Source organism: Sitophilus oryzae, unplaced genomic scaffold (assembly GCF_002938485.1).
Source record: "Sitophilus oryzae breed Bouriz unplaced genomic scaffold, Soryzae_2.0 scaffold_1297_pilon_pilon, whole genome shotgun sequence".
Classification (NCBI taxonomy): Eukaryota; Metazoa; Arthropoda; class Insecta; order Coleoptera; family Curculionidae; genus Sitophilus; species Sitophilus oryzae.
This window is the reverse complement of record NW_022145945.1, coordinates 8,409,526-8,424,519: the sequence shown is the minus strand read 5'-3', so window position 1 is coordinate 8,424,519 and position 14,994 is coordinate 8,409,526. Positions and strand designations below refer to the sequence as shown.

The window sequence follows — 14,994 nt, the reverse complement described above, 5'->3', positions numbered from 1 at the left end:
TAGATGGAGAATTAATAAATGAACTTTATTTGTATTTAGAGTATTTCAAAATTTTTAATTGTTTCGCATATATTTGCGGTTTTATATTTCATATGACATTTTCTACAGTAAATTTTTATCAAAACCACCCATTAATTATTTTTCTCTCGTATTTTGCCGTTGAAAGAGCTATATGAAATAATACCGCTAGTATCTACGAAACCATTAAAAATTTTGAAATACTTTAAATACAAAAAATGTTAATTTTTTCATTCTCCATTTAATAAAAAAATAATATACAGGGCGTTCCATTTAAAAAGGAAAAGGATTTATTTTATATTTTAAAAAGTTTGGCGTAGAATTTTGAACATCCTGTATGGTTTAAAATTACGATATTTATAGCAAAATGAGTTTAGACTATCTAAAGTAAAGACCTAGTATATTATTTTTTTATTTCAGGACAGTTTTGTAATTTTAATATTTTTTTTTAAGAAAGGCTGAAAAATATATATAGTCTGTGAAACGAATAACTTTGAATTTGACAGTTCCCGCGGGCTTTTCTAGTGTTAATTTTATTAGGTTAGCAACTTGCGGCCATGCTGACGCAACGCCGTCTCTAATAGAATAGCCTCGGAGCGAGATTTATGACGTCACGCTAGTTAGATACTACGGTTAATAAATATGTTGTAGAATACATGGAAAACATAATTACTCCTCGTATTTTTGGTTTGTATTTTAAAAATGATATAGTTTACATGAAATATACATAATATACAGTTAATAAATACAACATATATACCTACTTATAGTAATAAATACTTTGGCAAATAAACTATGAACCATACAAATGCAGCAAATGTTTTATAATATACAAATAATGAATAGGTCCATAAGATAAGGGGTAAAATGTAAAATATATTTTAAATTTTCGGGTTTGAAAATCGATCTAATTTAACAAAAAAACATTCAATGTCTACTAATAGTGATGTATTATTATTTGCATTCACAAAATTTATATGTATATTTTGCAATTATCAATGTTCGAAAAATTATATTTGCAAATAATACAGTAGCATAGAAAAAAGGCGTCAGCGATGGCCACGAAATAAAGATCGCTGTCATTTTATATGTAAAATTATTCTAAAATTTTTGATTTTCTTGGGATTTAGGTTCGCGAAAAACGCTGATTAAGTTTTCATTTGGGTTTTCGTTATTTTTATTTGGTTTAAAAAAAACGTTTCTGCTAACATTATAGTCTTCATCAGTGTTGAATGCCTTCATCATATGAAAAAGTTGTGTCGAATATAATCCAAAAAATTACATATAAAATATTCACACCACACACAACATAATGTTTACTGCAATTAATAAACTAATATAAACTTGTCAAAAGATGACCAGATATTTTTTAAAATTATTATTTTTAACACTAAAACTATCTACATTGACTATGGAGTACGATTTCAGCCATATATTTATTAATCCGTAGTATCTAACTAAGCATGACGTCATAAATCTCGCTCCGAGGCTGTTCTATTAGAGACGGCATTGGTCTGATATTTAGAAATGTCAAAAGCTGATGGCATTTTACTTTTGACAATTATGACATTCCGTGTTGATTTTTGCAAGAAGAGGAAGAGCTGTCACTTATTTTATTATTTTCCTTTTCTATTTCACGAAAGTAAAAAGAGTTACCTATCTGATTCGTTCAGGCACTCAATTTAAAGAATATCAGTAACTTTTTTGATAGAGGGATTTTATATTTGCCATGTTGGTAAAAAATAACGGTCAAAATTCAAAGTTATTCATTTTATAGACTATATTTTTTATTTATTTATTAATATCTCTGAAACTATCGCAAAATATTTACTCATATCTGAGGATTATGTAAAGTGATCTGAAAGGAAGCTAAAATGCAATAATATACAGGGTGTTCTATTTAAAAAAATCATCCCGATCTACTCACACTTTTTTGAGCCACCCTATAGAAGTTAAAATATTTTCCTGAAATAATTGCACTCAAACAAAATTTCCAAGTTTTTTAGTTTAGGAGCTACAGATGTCCGACGCACTATTGCCGAACCCTGTAGACAAAACAGAATATCGATATTTCTTTGAAAGATGCACATCCCTACCTTTATCCTGGAGCGCTGCCCCGATCAATAGCGCCACCACCAACTTCAGAGAGCCGTCACTAGTTCCCTATCCAGCCGCCCAGTCCTATAGTCACCGTGTAAGGCGGTGCATGTGCATCGGGCAATGTGCACTTAGAACGTACATTTTGTAGACTAGGACACATAACCTCTCGCGATCAACTACTAAAAAAATTAATCAAACTGTGATCTGTCGTTGTGAGACTTAAGATATGTTGTTTTTATGTGTGTGACTTTTAAGAAAAAGTATAGAGTTGTGATAAATACAATACTGAAGTTTTTATATCCTACAGGTATATAGAATATTTCACTCTTGAATCAACTGTATTCATTTTCGGTAGACTTTTTAGCCTCTGCTTTTTTGTATAATTATACTAAAAAAACCGCTAAACGTTGTTTTGCCATATAAAGAGTTTTTATGGGACAACAGTCCTTTTTATTCACGGGGTTGGAAATTATTGAACTACTAATATTCCTATTAAAAAAAAAGGGGTTGATGGTAGAAGGGTGAAAACTTAGGGTTGTATGTATTTTTTAATGTCAATGCAATAAATTATATATAATAAAATAAATTAAAATAAAAATGTCCAAAAAATAAAAAATAGATAACAACCTATGCTCAGACCTACTGAATATATTTACAGAGTGTCCCATTTTAGTTGAAACCATACGGTATCCCCGTTATTAGTCATGATGCGGTTTGCACAAACCTGTCCCACTTTTTTGTCAAACGAAAGATGCTGTAAACAAAATTTTTATAGCCCTCTTCGTTTCTGAGCTACAGGGTCTTTTTGTTGCAATTTGGGACACCCCCCGTATCTCTGTTATTGCGAAAGGTATCGAGAAGGTGAAAACTGTTTATTGTAGAACTTTTTACGAAGAATACAGTGGTGTAGTCTGTTATTATACGTAAATAATATTTTCGAAGATATGAACTAAAGTTATGTTTTTTTTAAATGGAACACCCTGTATATTTATAAATTATATGATTTGGCTTGCCATAAGCTTCTCAAAAATATATATCACTCTATAATTATTTTCACTATTTACTGCAATATTTAAAAGTTTTTATTCAAAGGTCATATGATTGATAATAAAAGAAAATAAAGAATGATTAAAAGTATACTGCTATCTGTCTCTTGTTTTATTTTGGGGGCCACTAATATTTTTTTTTATATATTAGGAAAACTTAGCTCTCTACCGCTATTTTTAAATCTTGGAAGTTATCGTACCGGGACTTTTAGATATTCCTTTAGCTAATTTACGTGAAATATACTTTCAGCAAGATGGGGCTTTCCCTAACAACTTTGAAAATATTAGAATTTTGTTAAATTATTATTTCTGAAATCAATGAATTGGAACCAATGGATCCATATGATGGCCTCCCTGATTCCCGGATTTGTCCGTTCTCGATTTCTGATTTTGGGGATTTTTAAAATATGAAATATATATTGTGGCAACTACAACAATGTCGAACACCTTGAAAATGCTTTAATAATGCAAGCTTTGAGATATTTGCAAACCCAGCCCCGTTATAATAAATTCCGTTATAAAGAAAGAAAAATATATTCAGTGGTAACAGTTCAAAAGTAAAATATATCAATACCAAATAAAATTTTAATATGTGTATGACTATTTTAGTAAATACTATTTTGATTTTTATATTATTTATCACGGCCTACTAATAAAAAAATGATATATTTTAAATATTGAAGTAAAGAGCGAAAATAAATATAGTGATATATATTTTTGAGAAGCTCAAACCAAGCTTCACTAATAACGGAGATACCCTATGATTTCAACCAAAATGGGAGACTCTGTACATATAAGATTTCATCAAAATTGGTTAAGTCGTTTCGGAGGAGTATGGTAACTAAAACTGTGACACGAGAATTTTTTATTAAAGCAATTTAAAATGCGTATTGATATTTGTATCAGATTTGGAAATATTTAGTTTTGAATTTGAAGTAATTTTGTCTTCCTGTGTCTTAAAATTCTTCTAATATTTATTTTAAGTGTTTACGTTTTATGTGTTTAATAAATTGAATCTTCTATCACTATCACAGTAGATACATAGACATAAAATAGATATGCTTATTTTTTAAAATTTGTATTATAAAGAAATAACCATTAAAGAAAATTATAAATGTGAGTAGCCATATACAGAGGCACCCAATATTCCGTGGACATAGAACTACTACGTATTTTTGGAATTAAAATATGTTCATTGGTCTCAATTTACCTCTATACAAAAGTGCTTTATTTCTCCGCTAGAGAGCATCAAACTTTAAGAAAATAAACACATTTTTTCAGATATTTTATGAACCATTATTCCGATTTGATTAGAAGCACTAACAATCGCAATTCTGATCTTAGGCAACACCACTATGATGTTCACGAATGAATATTTGAATGATTTTTTTAAAATTTGGTTAGTGAGTTCCTCTCCTCATTAATTATGAATTTTATCACCTTTTAGGGAAAATTAGATAGATTTATAACAATATTATATATAGAAGAAAAACGACGCTAAAATTTAAACAATATAGTGTAAATTAAAATATTAATACAAAAAAAAATATTTTATAGACATGGATTTTCTCTGAACATTACCTCCTATTATTTGTAATGTTTTTTTTTTCTACAAAATTTATTAGTTTCAAGTAATAACAGGCAGTTTAGATATACAATTTGAACTATATGTAAATTTTGCATAATAATACACTAGTCTGCAAAGTTCCTTGGAACATCTATTGATTGCATCTATTGTTAAAAGGAAGTGGCTCTGTTGTCTTTTGCCATATAGAATATTAATGTAGTAGCCAGTCAAATTGCGGACAATAGATAAATTATCGTACTGATCAGTTAGTTCTCAATTATACAGTGCCTATTTGAGAAATAGCAGTTATTATAACAATTAATTGTTATTATAACAAATAAAGTTATTATAACAAATAAAAGTATGTTAAAAATGTTAAAAGTATGTAAAAAAGCAAATATGTTTTAAACTAGAGTAATTTGTCTAAATTATGTCTTATTGTTCGCGTAATTGATGGATCTATTCAGTATGCAAGACGATCTAAGCGGAAAATTACTTTAATTTTCAGGATTAGAGATATTGTTAAGAATGTTCTAATTAAGGTAACTTATATAATGGTTCTACGAGGCATAATTTATTGTGATACATTTATTAGTTGTTTTGTAGAATGTAATGTAGAATGTTTAGGAGGGAGGTTAATCGCTCCCACCTTAGAGATCTATTGTTTGTTCTCTTTTCTTGAGTTATAACGGTTTAGTCTCAGGGCTTTGACAAAAGCCAGTATCTGAGACGGCTTCACAGAGGCCAGCTCTTCGACATCAGCCGTACCAAAACTTATGGCACGAACGGTTGTCCTCCCGGCGCACTCAGTGATAAGGTGTTCTGGTGTTTCCCCATTTTGCCCACAGAATCTGCATTCAAAATTGTTTCTCAGGTTCAATCTGCTGTGGTGTTCATTGAGGAGGCAATTTATTTAATTGTTTTACTAAAACTTGAAACCTATTAAAGCTGTATAAAGTTTCTCATTTATAGAAGAAACTTATAAAGCTAACTCCATTTTTGGATATAACAAACAAAAGTCTCGTATTCTTAGAGATTCATTACTATAAAAATAAAATAATTAAATAAAATGTCTTTTCTGTAGAAGCACTAGCATTATGTTTTTAAAGTTACACATTTTTTTTCAATAACTTTTATATGTAGACACAACGGTATATACTCCACTTATAGCCAAAAACAAACGAGAAATAATTTAAAATATATTGACTAAAAGCGTTTATAAAATTTTAAAGAGGATTAGAGTAATTGCTTTTAAATTAACTATATTCACTGTAACTAATTTAATAATTAAAAGCTGTAGTGCCAATACAATGTTTAAAAATAAATATTATTCCAGCAAATTATTTCATGGTTAAATTAATTTTCCATTTCTATCACTTTGATACATAATTTATCGGTTTATGATCTCCATTTATTTATTATCTTTTTGTATTTTTGTTATAAACAAATTTTATATACCGGGTTCGTCTCAAATACAGATTTAACGCTTCGGTAAAAAACGGGAAAAATTGGAAAAACACGGTTTTTTCACATACCTTGGAAAAATTGGAAAAAAAACCGGAAAAATTGAAAAACCACAAATTATATTTTATAGAAGCACAAATAAATGTAAATTAACCAAATTATACATTCTTGTGGGGTCAATAGTCAAAATCAAATAAAATTTTTCTTATAATATAAAAATAACTTTAGTTTCAAGTTGTTAAACAAAATATATGTAAAAAAATATTAAAAATCAAACTTAAATTATCATTTCAAAAAACAGAAACATTATTTAGTCGAGTCTTCGGCTTCTGAGTAAGCATCGGCATCTGAATCTGCCTCCACATTACCCTCTTCTTCATCTTGAATTAAATCCACAACGTTTTCAGACTGTTCTAAAAGCGGAAATGGTCTGGGATTATACATAGATTTGCCATTTTCATATAAAATACCGACGTTCATAGGGGAATCCCAGCGCGGACCAATTGTGCAGACGGGGGATTTCCAGTGTCGTAGGATACTTAGAGTGTATTTTTTATCAAAATTTTTATTAAAATTACTTAATAATGATTTTAAAAAAAATATAACTTTTTATGCGGCTTATATGGGCTAATTTCCTTATCAGACTATTCTACATTGATTTTTAACACAAATTTAATTTTTCAGTTTTTTTCATTTTTTTCCGGAAAAAAAAACGTTTTTTTTCTGTCTCAATTTTTCCGGAAATTTTAAATCACTAGTCTCAGAAGTGTAAATAATTCCTAAGTAAAATAATAGTAGTAGTAAATTCCTATAACTTTTTTAATTTTTTAGATAAAAAATGAAATTTGACGTATTAAATTGTTTTTGGTCACGTCCTGTTTCACCTTGATTATAAATTAATGTTTTTACCACAGCCATGGCACTCTAGATTGAAATTTAAAATTCGATTTTTTCAGCGAAAATTCCAAAAGGTGACATTTGATAAGTCATTCTATTCAAAGTGTCATATTCTATCGAATAAAGTAAAAATATACCGAGGGTGCCATTTAAAAATCAAAAGTGGTAGTAATTTCCGGCGAAACAGAAAGGATCAAAAACAACTGAATACCGTCAATCAACCCTAATTTATGTGAGCCACTATCGAGACGCATCCGGTATATAATTAATTAAAATTAAAATAATAAATTATTTAAGAGCCATATAAATATCTGTAATATATAAAGTTACATTTTATTTAATATCATTTCTAAATTTTTGCAGTCTGGAAACATAATGTTTCTGTTTATGATACACATTTATTTATTATTTTGCTGTACTTCCACCACCGATAAATCTTAGTCAACCGCCGACAATTAAGCTGCACGGCACTCGAAATACGTTTTTATTTCTCGTTGTGCGGCAGTTGTAAATCGTTGCGAGACATTTGTTAGCGTCGGCAAAGAAAAATACCACGCCACGGGAGAAATGAGGATTTATTAAATTAAAGCGAATTTTCGTCTTGTGTTGCAGGTGTAGCGACGATGCGCTGTGCCGTGCGTTAGCTGGGAGTATGGGAGCACCGGAATGGGCATGCGCAAGCACCTCCGGGCCCCCCCGACCGACGACGCAGCTCTTCTGCGCCGACGACTCGTTCCGGCACTGCTGCTCAGTGTTGCCGCTGCGGCTGTCTTGCTTCCACACGCAGGTAATGCACAATTTTTTAGAATTTTAGGTTTTTCCAGATTTTTAACTTATTGGTATAAAAGTCATGATAAAATAACCTGCGTATACTACATATAAATGTAAGAAATTATAATTATTTCAGTTGGAAAACTTCACATATAACACTTTTATTAGCCATAATGTCTATTTATCCACTAATTTATCCCGCTGTATCACACTAGAGAAACAAACTTTCAAAAAGAACACAAATCTAAAATATCGTCGGAATTCCAAATGAACTCTTTATTATCACGGGTCGTACAAAAAGTGACATTAATTAATTTTTTTTATTTAAATATGTTTTGACTTTTCAATGTTTTTCAACATATTGATTCTATGTGTTGGCCCATTGCCTGGAAACTTATATGGTGAAATTTGGATAAAATAAAAACACTGTATGTCGCTAGAGGTGGGAAAAATAATTTTTAGAGGTTACTAGTTTATTTGGTTGCCTATGATGCATATACAGGGTGTTTCCTAATTAATCTAAAAAATAAAAAATCGTTAGAAAACGGCTTAAGGCGGGCTCTTAATAAGTATATTTATTTTTGTCTCGGCAACCGTTTGATGAACAAGAAAAACTCAAAAGATCAATTTTGTTGAAAAAGGATGGCCAGTCAAGAAAAAAATATATTTTCTTTAAAAAAGCAGTAGTGTACCATTTATTTTAAGCAAAATATCGATTTTTTTTTATTTTTAACACCCTGTAGATCAGAAAGGAAGTACTTTAGACCCAATGGTTATATAAAAATTGTTTTAGGAACACATGAGGAATCACACCACAATTTTTTAGACTAATTAGAAAACACCCTGTATATTGTCAACTTGACAATGATTGTTGATAAATAAAAAAATACCTTTTCTGTGAAAAAAACCCGATTTTCGCAGGAAAAATTTTGGTTTTTATTGAATTTGGGCCTGCGTCTGCAAATACCCGGTATGTTTTTTAATATTCTATCTATCTAAATTTTAAATATCGTAGTTAGAAATAGTTTTATTATTTATTAACTGTAAAAATGGTATACTTATAAGTTTTATCAAATATTGTGATTTACTTTCTACCTTGTAGTCAAAATTTGTATTTAATAAACTGTAAAATATATATATTCTTATGTTTTATTAAAGTTACTCTGATATACTAATATATCAGTGTAACTTTTTAAAACTAAATCCTTTGAAATCAAATATAAACATAAAAAATATTTACAGCAGAAAAGGCGAAGGCGCTGGGTTAAACATAGTCTCTACTATACTAAGAACACGGAGGGGCGCTTTGACCCAAAATTTTACTGTTAGGTTTCATATCTATCTTAATAGAAGATTATTTTCTTTTATCTATGGTGTTGGGCATTCATCATAGATAACTACTTTTCAAAGTAGCATTTTAAAACATTTTTAAAAAAGAATTTATCGATATATTTATTTAATTTTTGTTTAAAATTTTAATAAAAAGTATATTGAAATAATATTACAAATATTTTCAAAATAATAAATACACGTATCAGTTATGTCTTGATTAAAAAATTTAATGGTCTATATTTTTAGTAATTGTTGTCAACGCAGCGAAAAAACGCTCCAAGTTAGCATTCACGACTAATATCGTTCTGCGCATGCTCAGTAGCGTATTCAGAGAGGAGGATAGGCATATACGATAATATTGTTCTAGAAAGAAAGAAATAGAAAAATATATGTGAAAGTCCCGTAAACAAAGTCGTATGTAATGCCGGGTCTAGACTAAGACGACAAAAAGTAAACACGATTTTGAGACAAAAAAAGGCAAACTTGCGACAAAAAATGGAGAATTCTGATAGACAAACTTGAGACAAATTGTCCACACCGCAAGGACAAAAGTACAGCAAAGTCAAAAGTTTATTTTTTTGCGAATGAGTTTTATTAACCATGTGTGATCCACACTGCGTCGGCAACTTGTAAAATATACGAACAAAACATAGACACTTTGATCTTTACCGACTCGAAACGGGACATTGAAAAGTCTCCGAATTTTGAAACAAAACAAAAATGAGACAAAAATATCGCAGAAATGTTTTGGATTTGTCACAATTTTGTCGTAAAACATGAATGTTTCTGTCTTGTCGTTGTTTTGTCTGTTTTGTCTGGACTCGGCATAATATACATATGGAATAGATTTATCCACGAAATTTATAAGATCTAAGAGTGAACAATTAAGTCTTATTTTGCTGTTGTAATGCCAAAGGGTCCACCCCCCAAGTGTCTTTTATTTTAGTCATCATTTTATTGTAGGCGTAAAAGATAATTATAATTTTATTACAAATGTAATGGGGGGTGTAGCGGCATTCACATATTTAGCTAAAGCTCTTTTTGAAGCATATCGGCTATTGATGGGATAACTCGAGCGAAAATTCGCTCGAGAATGAAGTAAATTGAAATCCGATTTTAATGTGACATACTCGATAAAAAGCCGAGCGAATTTTCTACATATATTGCAGGTAGTAAATTCATACGACGTTATCCGTTGGGTATCTGAGGGACCATCAATTCGAAGTTGTCAAAGAATGCCTAGAGAAGCTCAACAAATTAGGCAAAGAAAATAAAGTCCTCCTACTCTGGGTGCCCGCTCACCAAGGGATAGAAGGCAATGAAAAAGCAAATGATCTAGCTAGGAAAGGAGCGAACACTCTACTAACTGGACCAGAACCGTTCTATTTCCCAAACGGGAATCATCTGAAAGCGGAACTGAAGAATCTGGAAGACTCCATCCGTAACTTGGAATGGATATCCTCCAACGGTCTAAGACACTCGAGAAAGTTCCTCAGAACTTACGACCGAGAAAAATCGGGGTTTCTAACAGGACACTGTCTCCTCAACGAACACCTCAGTAGGCTGCAGCTGAGAAACAACGGCGAATGCAGATTCTCTGGGGAAAATGGGGAAACACCAGAACACCTTATCACTGAGTGCGCCGAGACGACGACCATTCGTGCCATGAAGTTTGGTACGACTGATGTCGAGGATGGAGAGCTGGCCTCTGTGGAGCCGTCTCAGATACTGGCTTTTGTTAAAGCCCTGACACTGTATGATGAGTTATAACTCGTTATAACTCAAGAAAGGGGAACACACAATAGATCTATAAGGTCGCGGTGATTAACTCCCCTCCTAAACACTCTACGTTCTACATCTGAGGGACAACATTTTACGACCTACATCGACAATGCTTTGAAATAAACTAAAATTGATACTTGCCATTTATCACCGAAAGAATATGTGCCCTGCGCACGCAACTCACTGCTTGGCGCTTGGCATTAACGAGTACTTACAACAAGCCGTATTTTTAAATACGAGCGATATGTTTCCCTCGAACGATCGCTCGGTTATTGCAATCGATTGAAACTCGAGTACTCGATTATTGAAATTAATCGGTTTTTCCCATCACTAATATCGGCTGAAAGCAATTTTAAAGTATTGATTGAACCAAGGTCATTCTAAATATATACCAAATTAAACCTTTCCATGAAAACCACCCAATCCGTAGCCGTTAATTTTTTATTTTCTTTCCAATCGGCGTAACTTTTTAAATCTCTAAGCGAAACTTTTCTATATCTCTCTACCCTTTCGGCTTAGCAACAGTCGGCGATAAATTTCTCTGGGATCGATTTTATTTTCGCCGCGTATCGGAAGTAGCTTAAATGCCGATAATTTCGTTAATATCGATCTTCCGTCTATTTCTCATCAGCCGCGTTCCATCGCGGGCGGCTTCGATTACGATGAGATTACCGACGCTTCCTATACGACTTCTCGTTTGTTGATTCGTCTTTACCTGTATAAGTAACTTCGTTTTCATCTCAATTTGCTACTTAAGAAATATTACAAATTGTCTAGGATTAGAGGAAAGTAACCAAATATGAAATACCATTCCATTTTTGTACAGGGTTGGGCAATAGTGCGTCGGCCATCTGTAGCTCCTAGAATAAAAAAACTTGGGAATTTTGTTTAAGTGCAACGAGTTCAAACTTGACAAACATTTCATTTGTAATTGGTATACACGGTGTGTCGGGCATCTATACAGAATTTCTAAGTTATTTATTATAGAAACTACGCCGCACTCCGGCCAGACCCTGTAGGCCAATAAAAATACTTGCCAAGTACACGAGTCGTGATAACGCGTCATAAGAAGAGTCCAATGCGTTTATAATGTACTGAAAAAAGAGAGAACACGTTGCCAAACGTATGAAATTAACCAAGAAACTGTGCATCTTGCTAAGAGACGTTGAAGGGGATATAGCAGATTTGTCGCAGTCGACCGGTCGACCCAATCAGTACCTCTGTCAGTACTTAAAATTTTAGGGAGGAGGTGTACATCATGCGTTCAGCTTCCCGATTTAATTACGTCTCGTGATACTTTATTTGTTTATTTATTAACGAGTCGTTGTAATTTTCCCTATAACTTGAAAATTTTTAAGGGCAAGTAAGAAACAATTGAGTTGGTGTTCGACAGTGGTCGCGGTATTCGAACTCTGCATTCAGAAATCAATATCTCGAAATATATTAGAAATAATTGATTGTAGTTTTTTTCAAAAATTTTCTTAACATTTCTCTTATATTTTCTTTGTAGACAGTAAGTGAAAATCTTGATAAATAAAAAAGTTACACGATTACTGAAAACTGCTTTGCACTAAAAGTAAAAATTGTTTAAAATTTTTGAATGGAAAAAACAACGTCATCGATTTTTTTTATTTATACATATTGTAAAAGATCCGATCTTCAAAATAAAAAAAAGTTTCAATATTTAAAGTGGTTCTTAAATTATGGCGTGTTATATGTCAAAAAGTTGAGTTTTTAAATTATCGCGATAACTGACGTGTTCTCGTTATAAAAAAATGGACACCCGATATCCTTATAATTCCATTTCAGATGCCCAGAACCATATCTAATAATTGTATCTAGTTATCTTTTCAAAAAAAAGTCTTTTAAAAATAAGCGGTTTGCGATCGTGATTTTACTGTGCTATTACGGCAACGCCGCAATAGCACACCGTCGCATTTCTCTCACTCCGACTTAATAGGATCCCTATGCGATTTACTTCCACAAATGTAAATACCGACCCAAAAGTAACAGTTGCCAGCACGGTATAATCAAATTCCGTTTATGTATAAATGGACAATGAATTCATTCACAATAAATTAATTTAATTTTTTAAGGAAATATAGATAATTAATAACTATCTATTAACTGAAAAAATGCAATGTGGAAACACATAAAATAAAAAGCGAAAAATAAAATAAAACATTAAGCAATTTATTATCATAATTTTGTCCTCTACAGCTAATGATGTTTATTAACTATAAATAACACATTTATCTATAGATTCTCTAACGCATAATATAGTAAACGAATTATCTTGAAACATTTTCATTAAACATGTAAATTATATCAGTTTAGTTGAAAATGGAACGCTTTCGCCATTAAATTGCAAATAAAATGGAATTTTCATCCCTCACACATCGAAGTATCCACCGTAATTAATCAGTAAACTGGAACACGTTGGCCTTTTAATTTTACTGATATTAACATTATTTTTCTAACAAAGGTTATTTTATGAACTAAAGGAATATGGCTTTTCTAAATATTTAACTATAACTAAAGAAACAATAAATTCCATGGATTGTTAGTAACGTGACGTTTTCCATAAAACGCCTAATTTTATACTTGTGTTTTATTATATGTAGTGTTTTATTATATGTAGTGTTTTATTATAGATTAAGAACAAAACACCACATACCAAAAAATATAAAAAAAGAACTATTTCTTACTTTCAAGTTTCAAGAAACTTCCCGCATTTATTATTATATTTATCAGTATAACTTATGTACCGGGTGGCCAACTAAGAATGGACGCCGGCTGTATCTCAGAAACTACTTATCGTATAACTTTGGGGAAAAAAATCTAATAAGTAAATCGACCAAGAGAAATTGCTGGAAATTATTTTCAAGTTCGAAAAATGTCCGCTAGGGGGCGTTTCTCTGATAGCCTATCAGAAAACAGTTTTTTTCTCAAAAATATGCAGGTGAACAAGTATTTTAAATATTACTATTGTAATCATCGAGAAATTTGTATTTTTTTTATATAGAGTATTTTGGCTCTAACTCTATCTCATAAAATAAAGTAGTGGGGGAAGGTTAAACTTGTTTTATTAAAATAAGGATAACTCTCGTTTAGGTTAGCCGATTTTAACAAACTAGGGCTCGTTTAAAAGAGATTTTCTTCCTTAATGATCTTCAGTATAAATTTTGTTTCCATAAATTTTTTCGTGGTAGCTAGAGGGCGCTGTTTGACATCATAACAGATACTGCGGTTTTGCATAAAAAAATTAAATAAGAGGCTATATGTCAATTTTCACAGTTAAATAGAACACAAACTTTCCAAAATATTAGCGCAAACCGCAACTTTCTATCTTCTCTCTAACGGGAGATATTTAGAAAATAAATCATATTAGGCTGTCGCCTAGGATTATAAGGTCTAAAAATTATAGTAGTAGGCTAGGAAACACAAAAATAATAATATTATATTAGTAGTATTCCACAACAATCATTAAAACGACACAAATAAAACAAACTATTTTATTAATAGTAACACTTACCGAATTGTATACCTTAAAGGTTGATTTTTAATTAACTTTAATCTTAATTTTTTTAAACCAGTACCTTTTGACATTATTTTTCTGCAGTACATACTAAAATCAATTATTTACTTATCGTGTGATGGTTATAGTACAGCTACTCCAGTTTTTAGTATATATTTAGTACGATCCTTGTACCATATACCTACGTGATGCACTTATCTTTGACGAGATGGTATACAACTTTTTTGATAGTAACTTTATTGGTGTATAAGACTTTCTGCCTGGGCACCGAGTATTAACTATAAACTGTGTTCTGGGTCTACAGTTAATTTTCCCTCGATTTTTCCTCCACTTGACTTTAAAAGACACAAAACACACGTAATAACACGAATCAAAATGCATCATCTTCCGAAACGCAGACATAAGTTGACACAAAATTATAATCCAATTATAATCTATAATTTGGCAAGACTTTGACAAGCCTCAAAAATCTAAAGGCG

General features: G+C 31.3%; 1 protein-coding gene across 6 annotated transcripts in view; it reads left to right on the top strand.

Annotated features, from left to right (window-relative positions):
• Positions 1-14,994, top strand: part of LOC115874690 (protein turtle) — a 241,578-nt gene that overhangs the window by 148,279 nt on the left and 78,305 nt on the right. For all 6 annotated transcript variants that reach the window (XM_030889923.1, XM_030889926.1, XM_030889922.1 and 3 more), the window contains exon 3: positions 7,705-7,879. In XM_030889923.1, coding sequence (XP_030745783.1) covers positions 7,759-7,879 — 121 coding nt within the window. In that variant the 5' untranslated portion in view covers positions 7,705-7,758. The remainder of the gene's footprint in view (positions 1-7,704; positions 7,880-14,994) is intronic.